Source organism: Ursus arctos, unplaced genomic scaffold, assembly GCF_023065955.2.
Source record: "Ursus arctos isolate Adak ecotype North America unplaced genomic scaffold, UrsArc2.0 scaffold_1, whole genome shotgun sequence".
Lineage (NCBI taxonomy): Eukaryota > Metazoa > Chordata > Mammalia > Carnivora > Ursidae > Ursus > Ursus arctos.
The window spans coordinates 99,869,296-99,887,798 of NW_026622763.1; the positions used below are offsets into that span (position 1 = coordinate 99,869,296).

Here is an 18,503-nt window from a genome sequence, read left to right on the forward strand (position 1 = left end):
GGCTGATGGCCACGGAGCAGACAACGTACGCAAAGGTCGATTTAGTTACTGACCTCAAAACCTTGCGTAAAGCAAATAACATAGTGAAAGAAGCCTATTTAGGAAAAGCCGAGGGGATGATTAAGGAGAAGGCTTGAGCGTTGCAACTGGGAGACACCACCGGGGAGAGGGGCTGAGGCACCGAGGGACAGAAGGAAGAGCTACACGCTTCATCAAATATTTTATCATTTCTTTCTTTCTATGAAAGGGTATACATATGCATAAGGCAATGGTAATGAAGGAAACTGTTTAAAAATTCAATGGAGTGTCACTGAAATAGGTCAGATATAAGTACATTATCGTCATCTGGAACACGCAGAATATTCATAGGCTCTTGGCAATAAACTTTTAAAAAGAATATTTGTGTAAAGCAGGTGACAGGGAGCAAGTTGATCTCCCAAAGACACAGAAGGGACTCCTGTGCTCTGTTGCACAGAAATATGAAAATACTTTGGTCATCAGTTTTGTATGTGGAACCCATGGAGAGGGAAGGACAGAGAGGGGACAGCCAAGTCCTGCAAGTACCTTTCTTTCTAGAAAGGAGCGGAAGTGACTAAACCACGGTACCACGACTCTGGAACTTTACTGTCCCTTTGGCGTGGAAGTTCCTTCCCACCCGCGCTGGCCTCCATTTGTTCATCTGTCAAACGGATGCTGTTGTACTCTGCAGAATAGTCTTTTGGTTCTTAGCTAACCTGTATTGGTGTCGACAGCGCCCACTGTTGTAAAAATGAATCATTTTAAAAAGCTGTCTTCCAAAAAAAAATTTAACAAAAAGAGGATTAAACACATGCCAATGTAGTAAGCATGAGACTTCCACGATGATTACAAAAAATAAATCTTGTTTCTTTGAGATCAAAAGATCTCATAAAGGAAGTCTCTGGCAGTGTGTGGGTGAGCCAATCTTGCATTGTGAGGAAGCTAGCCATTCTTCGTCAGAAGGAGCTTGTGACGAGACTGTCCCCTACCCTGAAAAAGAATAACACTAAAAGACTGTGAGCTCCAATACAAAGCCACATAAAACACTTAAAATTTTCAACTTAAGAAATTTAAAAAGACATCAGATCACAAATTTTCCAAATGGAAAATAATGGTTTAGAAAAAGAAAGGATGTTACTCAAAATCATTGTCTCCTCGTCATAACCTGAATATAATTTTTAAGAAAAAAGTCCTTAATTTAGTTATTAATATATTAAATTTTTAAAAATTATTCCTCTAAGGAGGAGTACATTTCAACCCAAGATAAAATTTTTTCCATGAAGTTTGTTTGTTAGCAAAATGAGCTCAATCTCTGTTGGAGTTCATAAAATTCCTTGTGTCTCAAGAGTATAACATTGTATCAATACTAGAAAATCCTTCTTTATTGATCTCTGTCCTTACCCCCAACATCACTCTGAAGTTATAGTTATGTTACAACCAATCATAATATCAAAGGTAAGCTAACATTGCAAATGGATATCTTCTGGTAATACTAAGGACATTTTAAGGAGTGGTGATAGCACATGTATTTTTGCAAAATGGTAGCTCCATGTCTTAGGACAGCTTAATCCACTAAAAAAGGAAAACTTAAAAAATCAGTACAAAGTAAAATTGAAACTATTTACCAAAATACACAAACTATATCCTTGTAGATAAATTGTTAAAACAGGGAAATAAATAATAGTTATTGCAACATTTGGGGGAATAAAATTTAGACTTGACTTGACAATATTACATCACTCTGGTAATCCAATATCCACTGAACAGACACCCACCAGTCTGAAGTTAAATACTCTACCCTCTTTTCCCCACATGCCTGATTTCTCCACCCAAGAAAATCCCTGCTCCCCTCAACCCACTCCACAGTTGGATTTCCAAAGATTGAGAAACGGCCTTCTTATCAGAGGACGGTCAGTCAAATAAAAATACAATACAAATTATATGGAGCTGAGCATTTCATTTTATCAGTTTATCTTCGTTATGACATTTGCATCAAATATATATCTTAGAGAATAATCTCGCTGTATACTTTTCATTTAATTTAGCAAATATTTAGTGTATCTCAGAAAAAAAACAAAGAACCCTAAGTAGCCTAGAATCATCCCGAATATCTGTAAAGTACACTTGCACATCCATTACCATACCGAACCCTCACAACACCCCTAAGAGACGAATGCTGCCTCTGCCCCCATCCAGGGGAGGACTGTTGGAATACGTGAGCAGACAGGAGAAGGTATTAACAGCAGGATGCAGGGGGCTGCTTGGGGCACAGGACTGTGGGTGAAGTCTGAACTTGAGCTTGCGTCTCTGAGTTGAGCCTGCACAAGCATCAAGCTCGCAGCTGATGATATGGGCCTGCCTGGGGGCTGCAGTTACAAGTTCCAACCCCAGAGATGCTCTGTATTGAATGAGGGATGAAGACGGCGCAGGATGCTGTCAGAATGCCAACCAGGGGACGGTGTCCTCTGGAAACTGCCCAGGTGTAGCCCTTCGGAGGAGCAGGGGACAGTGGGTGGGGAGTCTTGCTTTACAAAGGCCATTTCTACTCCAGGGAAGAGGAATTTGAAGACAGCTAATTGAGCACATGGCAGTTTAGGGAAGGATAAGCTGCAGATTTAAGTATATTCGGGAAAGTGAAAAGTCAAAAGTGACCCATGAGGGAAAGGTGGGTTGTGGGAAGAGGAGCCCCAAAGGGAGTTGTAAATCCCCTAGGGCATCTGTGAGTAGAGGCTCAGATGTAGCAAATGGCTCCTGGGGTGCTGTGCCCAGGGCCCTAGGTCAGGCCTAACTCAGGGGAGAACAGGGTTTTTCTGAGAGAGCAACATTCAGGGCCTCAAGCTGCCCACAAGCCCTAGAGAAAGCAGATGAGGGTCAAAAAGAAGGCAGACTCGAGCTTTAAGTGCCAAAGGTCACACATCCATGTCTCTTTGTCCACAGCTGGCATACAGGCTCAGGATTTCAGAGCACACTTTGTCCACACTGTGTCACATGGGAAATACTACCTTAGAAATCAATTTTGATCATAAGCAAAACCTCACCTAAAATGGAGGAAACAGGGTTGATGTCTAGAACTCAGATTATCTGAGCAAAATGCCCTCCCCGCCATCTCTCAACACCAAACCGAGGTTGGGTGGACCCAGATGTGTTGTTGGTGGATTTCCAGAACTCACCGATGAAGTGGTTGTGTCCTAGGGCGAGCATCTCCTCCAAGAGGACCAGGCCCCCGGGGGCCTGGAGAAGAGTCACACTCCGTCCATCGATGAGGGAGCACTGTTGGAATCCTGTGGCCGTGACCTTCCACAGCAAAATCAGCGAGGCCGTGGCATCTTGCCGAATTCTGAAAACAGGAATGGAGTAAACCAGAAATCCCTTTCAGAGAAATTCATCTTAGAACCAGTCCATCAAAGTTAAAAATAAAAATAAAATGACATGCGCCTCTACCAAGGTCTCGGAAAATCGTTACAAAGGTCTGTCTCCCACTGGCTTAAAAATAGACCACAAGATCACGAAGAGATGATTCACCTTTGCGTAACAATTGTAATCAATAATAAAAGGGCATCTTGAGTTCTTTTAGAGACAAATCCTTCCACATCCACACGATATGGAGTCCTGCTGGAATTTACTCTAAATGTGTCATGCATCCCCAAACGGCCCCGAGTTGTGCTGCTCACATGAGCCGAAGTGTGTCACGACCTATGCTTCGGGCTTCTCTTGTCTTTTTCTTGTTTCCAGGGTAAAACCAAAGAATGAGATGCTAGAAAGCAAATCACCCTTGGCCTCAGTTCCCCTTTCAAGCCCCAACTCAGAGTGCAGGCCATAGGGAGCTATGGTCCCTCCCCAAGCAGGTTCTGTCCCAGCTCCCAGCCTTTGCCCCTTCATGCGTCTGGTTCACGTGCCATTCTGCAAGGCTTAGCCCGCGGGTCATCGCTTCTCTGAGACCTTCTCTGAGACCCTCCCTGACGGTCTTCCCAGCACCCAGCAGCCAGCCCTCCCCTCCTCTGTGCTCCTGGAGAAGCAGGTCTCCACCTGCGGGAGAAGATGAGCGTACCCAGCGTGCAGAGCTCCTGGCTTGCACTCGGGTGTTCAATCAGGCTTTGCTAAAAGGTTGAATCCATGAATAAATGAAAGTCTCAGGGGCTAGCAGCCCTTACAAGTGAATTCAGGGCACCCAGAGCTTTTTTGGCCCTCCCATCTCACTCAGCCTGGGTCAGGGGGCTATTTTTGCCCAGTCCTGCAGCCAAGGAGGGTCTTAGAGAACTTCAAGTTTGTTGAGAAGGGGAACAAAAACCAAAAAGCATTTAAAGGGATAGACGATCAGAACTGTTTGGAAAGGCTTATGAAAGCCAAACAAGAAAGAGCTAGGAGATGGTTTCATTTTTTTATATATATATAATAATTTTTATTTTGTTATGTTAGTCACCATACAGTATCTCGTCATTCGAGAGAAAAGAGAGCGCGTGGGGCCATTCGCCTGGGTAGGAGATGGTTTCGTAAACGTAAAGGAAACTACCGGTCCTGATTTGCCTAAAGCCGGCTCTTACTTCCATCTGTAGTCTGAGCCCTGAAACACTAGGACCGGGGTCCCCCTGCTGGTAGAACTGGAAGCTGCCTCAGAGGCCACACCTTTCTCCCCAAGGGGCCTTCTTCCCTGGGCCGAGTTCCCTGCCCATCCTAACTCCCCCCAGCAAAGTGAGTTCAAGGCTCCAGGGGAGGGGATACATTTCAGCTCCATTGTTTAGAAGGCAAGGTGGGCAAAAATGCTTCTGTAAAAATGGAAGAGGTCTACAGTGCCCACCGCCCCCTTTAAAGGGAGCTGATACAAAGTATTAGTTCACCAGGGTCACGTGTGCCTGGGTCTTCTCAAGTCCCTGAAGACTGGACAGCAGATTCCCATTGCATGAGGCTGGGGGGTGGGTAGCTAATAGAAACAGAGAAGGATGAGCAGTGAGAGCTGTCAGGCAGAGCGGGGTCACTCTGGGGCCGGCCCCACCCCCAGCCACTGCCCCCACTCCCACCTGACACACAGCAGGTGCTCAGCTCTTGCCTCTCCCGTCCCCACCCGTGACAGTAGGCTGTTTGTCATTTGAAAGAACTTGAGTTTAAAACAAAGCCAAACAAAACACTCTCTCCTCAGATGCTTGTTTTTAAAAGCAAAATTATAATGTTTGGATTTTAAATTATGTCCATGAATTTAACCAACGGCCCATTAAAATCATAAGAGGCCAAAGAATTTTGAAAGCAAAAGTCATTTGGGAAGTGAAGGTCTGGCTCTGGATCTTATCCAAGGCCTCCGGGTTTCTGATCTCACACCTTACTCATCCCGTCCAATTCCGCAAGTCCGCGTCCCCCGCCCAGCTGGATCCCCGCTGCAATGTTCTCCCCTGAAAGAGGTCTTTCTGGGTGTTGAGCAATTTAGGCCACGTCTACGCATGGAACCCCAGTCATGACTCTCACTGGACTGACCAGGATGGGCACAACCCAGCTTACGGGCACAGTATCGAGCGTAACGGTTTCAGCGGCGGGTGTTCTTACTTGACTGAGGTGTTCTGTGGCACTTCGAAGGACACCAGGCGGCCACCAGCAGAGCTGTTAGAACTCGCATTCCCACAGGCGATATCTGGGACCACCTGGGGAAAGAAAAAGGGGAGAAAGAAGTGATCGGGGTTGATCGTCATACAAGGTAATATTACAAAGCAAACTCCCATGAGCGGCCTTTGGAGACAGAGAGGGGACAAGTGAAACCTTACAAACTCAAAAGAAAACAAAAGCTCTGCCATTTGATTTTCTGAAATGCCCGAGCTTTCCTGAGAACCATCTACCCGTTCCTGGATTGCTATCACCAGTGAATAGGGTCCTCTCTTCTGCTTAGCGAGCAGTCCCTGGCCTCCGTCTGGGGTCAGGGGGTTAAACGCTTCCAGAACAAGAAGGCAGACTTTGAGGCCTGGCTTACACGCAGCCGGCATAAACTAGGAGAGCAAGCCTTGGGACGAGCAAACGGCAAGAAGCAGCGGGTCTGAGGGACCCTGCTCTGTGCAGAGGTGGGTCTCAGGAGCCCACGCTAAGGCCAAGGAGCTGGGAAGCTGCCTATTTTCTCCCCGTGGACTACCCCTTCATCTTTTAAGTGACACGTTTCCAAAAGTAACATGCCGATGCGTACCCAAAAAGGGGCTCCTGGGGGGAATGACTGTGTTCTTCAGAAAACACACTGTGAACACTGGAGCTGTGTGCAGCAAGGTGGTTTGGACCAATTTACTCATTTATTCCTCATGCTGTGAGCACGGTCTGCCCCCAGGAGAGGCAAAACAAAGGGGTATTAAATGTATCCCTCGTCAGTGAATTAACTGAGAACAATACAGAAATTCTCGGCACTTCTACCCACACCCAACACTTAGAACTTCCGGTCCAGAAGGCCTGAGAGTCAAACGCCATGGAGAAGGCCCACCATGGATATTCAAAGATGTGTTAACTGACAACTAGTTACATCAATTTGAGTTCCTTGAGACTCCAAAGAGCTTCACATTTCGGAAGCATCATTACTCCATAAAAGGGGAAACCCAAATATATTCCCATCTCCTTCTGGCAACTTTTTAACCTGCTTCTCGAACTGCCTAAGAAATTACAGCATGACAGGAAGATGAGGCATTTCTTTCCACATTTACCAACAGTAGGAGAGCATGCCTTTAAATAAATAGATGGCAATGGCTGGTTGGGGAGAAACTGTCTTTAAGGGACACTTCCTCGATAAATGCAGAATCAAATTTAGTTCACATTCAAGAAGTGAGTCATCCCGCAAGGAGGGATTCAAGTCAAAACTTCAAAGCATTTATTAAAAGTCTGAAATCAGAACACGTTCACAGTTTTTTTAGGTAGGCTGAAAAACACTGCCCTGCAGTCTGAATATGGCCTCCATAAATTGTGTGGCAATGAAAAAAAAAAATGGGTCAACTGCTTAGAACTACCCAAGACAATAAAGGAAGAAATGCTGCCTTGTCTCTTTTATAACAATAAGGGAAATGTCTAGACATATTCCTTGACTCCAAAACTGCTACACAAGATCTATGTGTTTTGTCATTGAAGCTACAGAACCAGTAATAATATACAATCACGGGATGTCATATAAATACAAGCTATGGAACAGAATCATAGTCTACCGATGTCACCTCCGAGTCGTCGTTTGCATTTGTTCCCCGGCTCTCCTAGCGAGCAAATTTATGTTGTACGGCAACTTCCAAGGGTCTGCTGAAAAGGCCTCAACATGAGACTTCCGATGAGCTTAAAGATACAAGCCAAACCCAGACTGGACGAGATTCAATAAACAGTATCTGTTCTCGCCAAAATAGACAAAATTTGGAAATTTCATTCTCAAATGCATTCTCAAAATGTTCTAAAAAATCACTGATGGCCTCTCTTTTTTTAAAATCATATTGGCGGCAAGGCACCAAATAATAAACAAGAAGTGAAGAATAGTATTAAGGAAAATTAGGTCAACAGTGGAGGGTCTGCCCCCAATCCAAGATTCTCTCACAGAAATGTATGTGGATATCGTTCCAGAAAATAACTTCATTCATTTTATTTCCTTGCTTACTCTTTTTATGCCCACAAAACAGTCATAATTGAAAAGTCTCCTTCACGTAAGGGAAAGAGATCTCCCACACACAGGTGCAGACGGGAGGAAGGGTAGACACCTGGTTTTGTCAAGGGGATAACTGGAAGGTCTTCCATTTTTATCGCCAATATTAGAGCCACTGAAATTATTTTAACGGCACTGGTTCCTTTACATATGCAATCAACCGTTCTCACCTCCACTTGATCCCATTTCATTTCTACAACTTTCTGGCCTGTTTTGGGCTGCCAGGTGGGCAGGGTCACGGTGGCCTGAGAGCGGGGCAGGATGATGTCGGGCTCCTGGGTGGCGGGGACAGGCTGCAGCTGCCTGGGGGCCATGGACTCAGTCCAGCCGGAGGCGGAGAGGCTGGGCAGCCCCCGTTCACAGTTGGGACCTTCATAGCCTTCGTTGCAAATGCAGAGGTAGCCCCCCCTGCTGCTGCTGCTGCAGTTGCCATGGTGACAAGGGGTGCTGGCGCAAGGATCCGCCACGAGCTGAAACGAGACCATAAATGGGTCAATTATTCCCTCGTAAGAAAAGCGGTGCCATCGCTGAGCAATTAGCTCCGTGTCTCAGAGCTACTGCTCCAGGAACCGCTCTTCCTGCGGAATACTCGTCCTGAACCACTTGCGCTGTCGTGGGGGAGCCTCCCAAGGTCATCCCAACATTAACCCTTCCGCAGATAACAGGCGACCAGCAAGAACCCACCTAGGGGGCAGCTTCCCCACACCAAGCCCCTAAATAATGTTGCTCTCAGGAACACATTATCGAACGGAATTTTCTAGAGCAAAAACATTTAAAACTGAGGTTCATTAGGAAGATACCAACTTTGATATTTTTTGTAGCGGCCAGTCATGACAAAGGATACTAAGGATCTCAACTGGAATAACCTCTTCCACTTTCTGGAACCTTGCAAGGTTTCCTTATGAGAAATGACTGCCGGACTAACTTATCTCCCTTAAGGATGTCATTCCTATGTCTCCCAGTTTCCACGCGATGAACAACCTCTTTTAAGGTGATATTATTGAATTAAAAGCTTCCAAAATGATCAGCCCGCATGACAATTATTAGCCGGAGTAAAGCATGGTGGAGACTTACATGGAGCAGAATTTTATGAAGGTTTCTACCTCGTTATTTTGGAGGGTGATCAGAGAGAAATGTGACCCTGCTCGATATGGAAGATAAAAATTCACTGGCAGGCCTTTAAATTGTGACAATGTTTCTAAGTAAAGTGTTTATCCCCGAGTCCTTTGCTGACCTGTGAATCACTATTTGTTATGACTCGGAGACAGGCTAGAAAACAAGGAAATGATCAGCCGCTTCTCCTGAGAAAGCTCAAGGGTTCGGACATGTTCTCAGTGCTTTATTCAATTATCATTTGCTTCTGTGAACAGAAAATGAGACTTCTATCTGATGTGCCCCTGGCTTCTCAGGGCTGATCATAAAATAGAATTCAGTGAAGTACAGACTTCAGAGAAATGAGACCCTCAATTTCTCTTGTGGAAATGAATTCACACATAAACACATGTGGAGAGAATTCTGCCTGGTAAAACAGCTTCTCGCCCTGCTAATTATCCTTGTCAGACAATTTCCAACAAACTCCTTAAGGAATATTGAGGGATTCTGGCTTGAATAATATGAAGCCCCAAGAATACCACAATGTCCTCTGCTATTGCTTGGCAATTCCTTCACAGAATCTCAGCTAAAAGGGGATGAATTAGTATCTGAAGAAAATATTTAAACTGTAAATTATTTTAAATATTTACAAACATTATCAACTTAAAGTAAGACCCAGACTCCTTCCATGTCAGACAAAGCTCTCCCTGATCTGGCCCCTTCCTAACCTTGATGTCCTCTCTTCCCTTCTCCCTTACACTCTCCCCTCCTCACCTTCTTTCTGTCCCTAGACTATGCTGAGATCATTCCCACCTCAGGACCTTTGCACCTGCTGGGCCCTCTGCCTGAATGGGTTTTTTTCTCACAAGTTTTGCATGGCTCTTTACTTCATTTCACAGAGTTCTCCACTCAAATGTCTCCACCAGAGAAGCCTTCCCTCACTACAAAATCTAAAATAATCCTTTTTTTCTCCCACAAACTTGTGGGCTCTGTCAGTGCAGGGACTTTATCTACCATGTTTATGGCACTATTCCTAGCATGTCGAGGAACACAGAAAACATGGCAGGGCTTTTTTTTTTTTTTTAAGTATTGACAAAATATTCGGAAGGCATGATGAGAGACGGATGTGAGCTGCTTTCTTTTAGCCACAGTATTGTTATCTCGTGTCTGATTTATTTTTAGGAAGTCTTCATGGAGTGGGTATCACCTCAAGAATTATCTGACAGGAAGGAGAATTTAATTAGCTAGGATAAAGGGGACATAACCAGGTTTCTGAAATCAACTTTTTAAAATAACATCTGAGGTTGACCTAGATGTCACAAATTAAGACATTGAACACAGGCCTGAAAACAGAGAAATACATTTAAATTATTTAAATATGTTGAAGAGAGGAGTACAAAAATTAATTCGGGAGATCCAAACCTCCATTGTGAAGCTGAGAGTAAAACGTTCCTAAGGCAAAGACCAGCTATCTGAGGGCCAGAGAGGCCCTGATCCTTTTGCTCCACCATCACAGCCCACTGCTGGCCACAACAGCCCCCAGAGAGACGCCAGGGTACAGCATACGTCAGCACCTCCTCCACGAAAAGAACGCAAAGCACAGCTCTCCACCTGCACAGTGAAGGCTACCGGGCGTGATAGCTACCCCTTCCCCCAAGGTGGCCATGGCAAGTGTTCAAAGAACACTGCCGTATAGTATATCATTTGTGCTCACAACAACCTTGAAATAGAGAGAAGGACTTTTCTGAACCCATATCACTGTTCAGAAACAGGACAGAGGGGCGGAGTGACCCATCCCAGCCACTACAAAAGAACAATGCCAGAGCTTCTGACTTCCAGCCAAGAGTTCTGGTCACAACACAGCACGACAGCTTTGATAGTAAGTTACGATCATACCAAAGAAACAATCCCTGTGGAGAAGGCCCGTGGTCAGGGTTATATTTCTGTAAGCAACAGAAAATAAGCAAGGATTAAATGTAGGCCAATTAAGACTACCATTTCAAGACGCTTCTTTGGAATAAAAGTATAATGATAATACTCAACACGTATTGAGTGAGGTCTTATTATTTGACATGAACTATATTGGATCTGGGAATAAAAGGCTAAAAGAAAAAAAAAAAACAGATGCAGTGTCTGTCCCTATAGAGTTTATGCCCAGTAACCTAGGATGGGCACTAAGAGCAACAACTGCAAAACGAGTACTGCCTGCTGCTTGCTGGGTAGTTCCTGTGTGCCTACCACGACATTCAGCATTTAACATTTCCAGGCACTCTCCTACCTCAGGGCCTTTGCACTGGCTGTTCCCTCTACGTGGAACACTCACGTCTCATGGCTGCCCCCGAAACTCCCTTGAGTCTTTGCTCAAATGTCATCTTCTGATGAGGACTTCCCTGGCCACACAATTTAATTGTGCCAAGTCTCCACCCCTTGGCACCGTTGATTCCTCTTTCCCTGCTCTATTTTTCTCCAAAACATCCGTTCTGTGCTAATATATTGTGGGGAAAATGTTAGCTATTTCTTATATCGATTTTGTATCTTCCCCCACTAGACTGTAAACCCTGTGAGGTCAGATTTCTTCCCCCTGTTTTGTTTACTTGAGGGCTCCCACCCCACCCTAAGAACAGTACTGGGCACACAGGAGCTGCCGAATGAACAATGACCCAATGACTGACCGAGTGAATGAATGATGTTCTATGCACGTAGCTGCCAGAGCCCGTGAGGTATCCTGTTACATGAAATGGAATTAGGACTCTCCAAGGCCCCGTCCCAGGTCTTGAGAACGCAAATCCAGGAATGCCTCACGTATCTGTCCTAGAGTGTTTCAGAGCAATTCAATAACTTTAAATCAGTTTTAAAAGGAGGGAAAGTCTCCATTGACCCGAGAGGGAGGGCAAAGCCAGCACAACCTCTTGCTTTTGCCTTGACGAGGGGGGGCAGAAAGATTAAGGGCTCAGTGAGGGTCACAGATGGCCCCCCAACACCACGGCACCAGTCCTCAGAGACCGTCCACCAGGAGAGCTGCTGCTGAAGCCTGTCACCCCAGGTGCCAGTGGATAGAACCCGGTGCAAAGGGCAGGTCCCCACGGCAATGCCCAATTCACCACACTCCATTCCACCAGGCAGGGAATAAAGAGCTGGAAGGAACATGTGATGAGAATTAATGATCTCATTTAAGAGCTGCTGTCTTCACCCATGAGCGGGATGCATAAGCAGCGTCGGGATGAAGTAAAGACTGATTCACGGGCTGCCGGGAGAGAAGCTTCTAGTAAAGATGACAAAAGCTAGAAATGAAGCTGTCAGCTGTACGGATTTCTGCAGGGATTCAAAAGAATGACTGATGTGATGGAAAACACGTGCGCGCACGCGCACTGGGACACAGAACAGAGCTCAATGCACTACACAGTCATCGATCCCTTCTTTAAAGTGATCAGTTCATATTCTGCTACCTGCTTGGGTCGTCTGTTAGCTGCTTCGCTAACAGTGACGACTAGCTGCCACTGTGCTCTCAAACTCTTCAGGCTCGTCTCACTGAAAAAAAGAAAACTGATCTGTTTGAATTGCCTAGCAGCAAATCTAAGATAAAATACAATCATCAAGCTGTTGTGGAGGTCCCTAACTGCGGCCCTGGAATCCCATTCACTTTGAACTACGAGCAGGAAACCACCAAACTGCCAAAATGCATAACGAAGCAAAAGATCGTCATGAGTAGCCTTGACTTTGCGGATACTCAAAATTTAACAGGTGATGTGTTTTTGGCTATAATTTCTAGTCTCTGATGATGGGGGTGGGGGTGGGGATGATCAAGTCTTTGTAATACCAGCTATAAGGGAGAACAAAGAGAAAGCCCATGGATTAACGCTGTTCTGCTTACAAGTCACCAGCAAGCTCATTGACGAAATGCTGCTTGCTGTTGCCTCATTAATCACCCGTTTAAGCCAAATCTTTTCACATCATAGAACTAATCTCAAACTATTCTTTTCATATTTTATTTTAGACTTTTCGCCTGTTTCAAATCATTTATACTCTAAGCAGGAGCATTCACGGGGATGCGTGCAGGGTGACATGAGAGGTCAGACCGGAGCGAAGGGACCTGCCAACCCCACGACTCGGGATTTAAAAGCTCTCTCACGTGACACATTAGGCATGACCTGTTTCCCTTCCTTAAACTGTCTGCTGCCCCTGTTCTCAGCAATTCTAATGCCCTTGGCAGCACACTAACAGAAGGATGGAAGGTCAAATTTTAAAACAGGAATGAAAAAGGCCCATTTGGGGGCTCCTGGGTGGCTCAGCTGGTTAAATGTCTGCCTTCAGCTCAGGTCATGATCTCAGAGTCCCGATCGAGCTCCATTGTGGGCTCCCTGCTCAGCAGGGAGTCTGCTTCTCCCTCTCCCTCTCCCCTCAGCCTTGTGCTCTCTCAGCTTGTGCTCTTTCTCGCTCACTCTCTTTCTCTCCCAAATAAATAAATAAAATCTTTTTTTAAAAAAAATGCCCATTTTTAGGGTCATTAGCTAAGTCCAAGCCAACAGGATTGCCTCAACATGGAGCCTGTGAACACCTTTATCCATGTCACCTGGGTGACGGGCCCAAGCTCGTGCCCGTGGAGCCACCTGCCCAAGGGATCCTTCCACACTAGTTTAGAGAGTGTGAGCTTCATTCCTACTCAATAAGGCTGATCAGGGATTCATGTGACATTTATCAAGCACCAGGTGGGTCCCTGGAATTTAAGGGCCAGACAAGATACCTGGAAGAGGGGTCAGGAAGATGAATAAAGCCCAGTCTTGGGCCTCAAAGAGCTTGCAGTCCAACAGAAGGTTCAGACACATTAACTGGGACTCCCCGAGCCATCTCACTGGAACCAGTACCCTGCCTATATGCACATCCACTATTACAATCCTGTGTTGGATGAGCTAAAGTCCCTAATGCTGAGAAAGAACATGGGTTTGATAACTGCAGGTCTGAAAGGAGCAGATAGGAGTAGATCTCAGATCTAGTCTCTTTAGGTGACAGTGGCCGCTCTCAGCAAAACAAAGTGGCAAGGACTTTTCTGATGAAAAACAGCTGAGCGACCAGTGCTGGCGTCAGTCCGCACGGGTGACTGAGAGGCTCTGGCCAAGTCACTTGCCTGCTCTGGACACACACTCTGCACGTGTTAAGGGAGGGCCTGAGGTAGAACATCTCAAGGCCTCCTCTAGCTCTGGGATTCTGGATTCTATTGGCGGCCACTCGGTTTTCATCGACCCTGTTTGCAGAGGCTCTAAGCAAGTACAGAGCAGACCTGAAGCCACCTCCCTCCCTCATTTATACCCATTGCTCAGTGGACAGAGTCGTCCTGAGAATGAGAAGGGTGTCTGAAGAACCGAGCCCAGCAAAGGCCAGAAGGAGAATCGGCACGCACTGATGGAGCCCATGACATGATGCAGGCCACACAGGTCACTGAGGGGACATGGTGGACCCATGGTCCTTACAGAGGAGAATGGAGTAAGACACAGGTACAGAAGAGAAATACCTCAGGGGCGTCTGTGTGTGGTACTAAGAAATAAGTAAAATGGGGGCACCTGGGTGGCGCAGTTGGTTAAGCATCCGACTCTTGATTTCGGCTCAGGTCATGATCTCGGGGTCATGAGATCGAGCCCCACGTCGGGCTCCACGCTGGTGTGGAGTCTGCTTGGGATTCTCTCCCTCTGCCCCGCCCCTCCTGCTCGTGCTCTCTCTTTAGAAATTAAAAAATTTTAAAAAAAGAAGTAGAATGGGCCATTGCTTTAGTAATTTTTCTAAGCAGAAAAATCAAGTAAGGAACTTTTTAATATAGATTCTGACGCAGATATTCATATCGTAGGAAGAAGGGGTGTCTTATTAAGCACGGAGCAAAAACCGAAGCCTTAAAGCAATATTTCTCGGCACTCTTGACAATTCGGGCTGGATCATTCTTCGTTGAGGGGGATGCCCTGCACATTGTAGGGTGTTTAGCGGTATCTCCCATCTCTGCTTTGCAGGTGCCAGAACGCCTCCTGCCCACAGTGACAGTTGTGACAATCAAAGATGTCTCCAGACTTTGCCGATGTCGCCAGAACGACATCACTCCCAGTTCAGGACCACGGCCCTCAAGGAACAGACAGAAGCATTTCACTCCATCAAAATGTTTGAAAAATCCATATGACTCTATAAACCAAGTCAAAAGGTAACAACATAATGGGGAAAATACGTACAACGTATGACGAAGGACTAAATCCCTTATTAGATCGATTCCTACATGTCGGCAAAAGACACCTCAATAAAAAGGGCAAAGAAATAAGCAACACACAGAGAGATGTGTATGAAATCGTGCCATTTTTATAATATTTTTATTTTTTATAAGATTTTATGTATTTATTTGAGAGAGAGGGAAAGAGAGCACAAGCATGGAGGAGAGGGAGAAGCAGGCTCCCCGCTGAGCAGGGAGCCCAACATGGGGCCTGATCCCAGGACCCTGGGATCGTGACCTGAGCTGAAGGCAGACGCTTCCCCAACTAAGCCACCCAGGTGCCCCTTTATAATATTTTTAAACACAAAGCACAATGCCATGTGCTTATCGGTATGTGTCTAAGGGCACACACCAATTTTTTAAAGCAGAACGGACCATCACTTTAGCAATCTGAGCGGCAGAATCAGTTAAGGAGCTCTTTAAACCACAGATGCCCCCACCCCAGACTGCTAATAAAACACACTGAGGGTGAGGCTGAGAACCCTCTATCTTTCAGCATTCTCCAGATGATTCTGACATGCTTGGTCCAAAACCTCAGATGCAGAATTTGTTGGTGTAAACCAGGGGTTGCCACACGACAAGAGCAGGCCAAATCCAGGCTGGTTTTGGAAATAAAGTTTTGCCGGAATCCAACCACAGCCACCTGCTTACATGTGACCACTCATGGGCTACAGCAGCGGCAGAGTGGTTGCCAAGGAGACTCTGGGCCCATAAAACCTATACGATATTTATTATGTGGCCCTTTAGTTTGTCAATCAATCCCTCATTGAGAGGATACTGACTCTAGGGTTCACAAAAGGGAAAAACAGGCAGCTGGGCTCACCTAGGAAGACTTCCAAGGAGAAAAACTTGAACAGAGCATTATACGGCCAATAGCAATTCATCTATTTTTCTCCCCACCCAACTCTGTTACTGGGTTGGCATGCCCCAAGTGACTGAATTACAGAAGGACCTCTCCGCAATATCGCTTCGGGCAGAGAAGGACCGGACACTCTTAATCATAACTCTGTGCACGAATAGCACAGAAGGAATCTTGGCACTATGAAGGGAATACTTATCTAGATAACCCACCACCAAGAAAGACCACAGTACAGGCCCACACGCCCCCCTCTCCTTCACTGGAAGGACCGTGGGAATTCTCCCCCTTCCCTCCCAGCCATGCACTGAACTACAGAAAGATCAATGATGGAAAGCCCACTGCAGAAGCCAGACACAGAAACAGGCAGAGCGTGGAGGAAGGTGGGTGGGGAAGAGCCACACAGACCAGGGGCCTTGAAATAGCAGGAGAGTGTCTACATTGGCTGGCCCACTGGGAGACAGGGACCACGAGAAAGACGATTCCAGAATTTGGAGTTTAGGGTTTCTGGCAAAATGCTATGAGCAGTTGCACTGTGATATGGCAGAGAAAGCCTGTGGTTTTACGCCCACTTGTGGGTGATCGTGGACAAAGCAAGGAAGGCTCCTGGGACTCAGTTTTCTCAACCGTAAAAGGAAGGAATGGGACTAGAGAGCCCTGATGTCCTTTCAGGTCTTCATATGAGCTTTCTCTGTCCAAAATAGCAATTGCACTGGTTAGAAATGTCGTCTTCATGCTGAAAGACAAATGAACGCTGTTGCAATCCAACTGTCACAGTATTTTTGCCTTAAAAAGGAATTTTTCCCACTTGGTTCAATAAAGATCTCAATTATATTCCAACACCAACTGCTTACCCACTAGGAGTAAAGATGTGGAAAAAAAATCCACCACAGTGCTTATGCCAGTAGTAGACTCTGCCAAGAAGTGCGTCCCATGGTATCTTTTTTCCAAACCCAAATAATAAAAACACTCATTCACTTTACTGAATCAAGAGCTACACGTCTTCGGAAAACACACGTTCTCATGTTTTGATATTTCTTCACCTCGGCATTCGAGACTCTAGATCTACCTGAAGACTTTAATACTAATCTGGGCAGTCCACTTTTCCCTCAATTCTGAGTTGATTTTCTTGAAAACAGCCCATCCCGATTGTCACATGTGGGTGGAGTGACATTTGTAAGTAGGCTAAAGGAAATCACAAGCAGAGAGCACATTTCTGACTGTGAAATGAATCCATTAAAAATAAACTACTACGTGTCTAATTATTCTCCCACTTTTTCAAGAGGATCTCTTTAAAACACGCTCTGTTTGGAAACGATCTTGAGATGGCCCTACTTTGCTTTCGTCTGGCTAACACACTGGGTCCGTAGTCCTGCTAATGAATCCTGAAGCCCCGCTCAGTCACGGATACATCAAGATCTAAGTAACTGTTCTTCAAACACCCTTTGTGCCTCGGTTTCCATATTCAACTGAACCCTAAGGGATCACACTCAACCGCATTTACTGGCACACGCAACGCCAGCCTCAAACAAGATGTTGTTGCTTCCCTTTGCCTTTTAGTCATTCAAAGACCTGTTTCTTGAATCAGAAACTTATGGAATAATTCCAACGCACACATTTCTTGTTTCGCCTCTCGTCAGAGACACTCATACATCCTGACAAACTCTTTTCACAAAACAACAATGCCATGAATACAGGAAATATGTCAACTTTTATCCCCCGCTCTACTTAGGAAAAGAAGCCTATGACGGACTGGGAATTGAACTTCCGGTGGAGGTCATACGATCACCGCAACTCATACAGGGGAAGCATTTTATTAAATTCAACATTCACTTAGAGTGAAGACTTTTAGAAAACTAGAGATAGAAGGCACTTCTTCAATCTACGCACACACACGCACACACACACACACACACGCACACACACGCACACACGCGCACACACACACGCACACACACACACAAACCTTCAGCAAATGTAATACCTATTGGTGTTGAAGTTTCTCACTGAAATTGAGAATGAAACAAGGTTGTTTGCTATCGCTGTTCCCATTGAACATTGCACAAAGGTCCTAAGCCAGAACAGGGAAGCAAGAATAAAAAGAAAGCATAAGGATCGAACAGGGAAAAAACACTGTTGTGATTCACAGACTGAATGATTATGCATGCTAGTTATTAGAATATGAAATGTCAGCAAGTTTGCTAGATACAAGGTCAAAAAAATTTTTAATTGCATCTCTATGTATCAGAAATAAACAAAAACTAATTTTTTAAAGGTGTTATCTATAATATACCAAAAAAATCCCTCCAAACCTAGGAATAAACCAAATGAAAGAAGTGTATGGCCTCAACAAAGAGAACTAATATAGCAAAACAGCACTGAGAAAATTAAAGAAGACATTTGTAAATGGAGGGTTATTCTAGTCGTAGATTAAAAACAATAGTACAAAGATTCAGATTTTCCCCCAAAGTGATCTACAAATTCAATGGAATTGCAAGAGAAATCACAAGAGGTTGTTTTGGGTTTTTTTTTCTGTTCTTTGTGCAAAATGACCCCAGATGGTCCAAACCCTCTTGAATAAGAACAATATTGACGGCTTGCTCCTATAAGAGATCAGAAATTTAAAGCTAATGTCATTAGAACATGGCATAGTCAAGAACTAGAAA

General features: G+C 45.2%; 1 protein-coding gene across 1 annotated transcript in view; it reads right to left on the reverse strand.

The window, feature by feature from the left end:
- DNER (delta/notch like EGF repeat containing) overlaps positions 1-18,503 on the reverse strand; it is a 191,052-nt gene that overhangs the window by 169,835 nt on the left and 2,714 nt on the right. The window contains exons 3-5 of the mRNA XM_057316090.1: positions 7,819-8,118; positions 5,551-5,645; positions 3,189-3,355 (exon numbers count right to left, since the gene is read on the reverse strand). Of these exons, the coding sequence (XP_057172073.1) occupies positions 3,189-3,355; positions 5,551-5,645; positions 7,819-8,118 (562 nt within the window). The remainder of the gene's footprint in view (positions 1-3,188; positions 3,356-5,550; positions 5,646-7,818; positions 8,119-18,503) is intronic.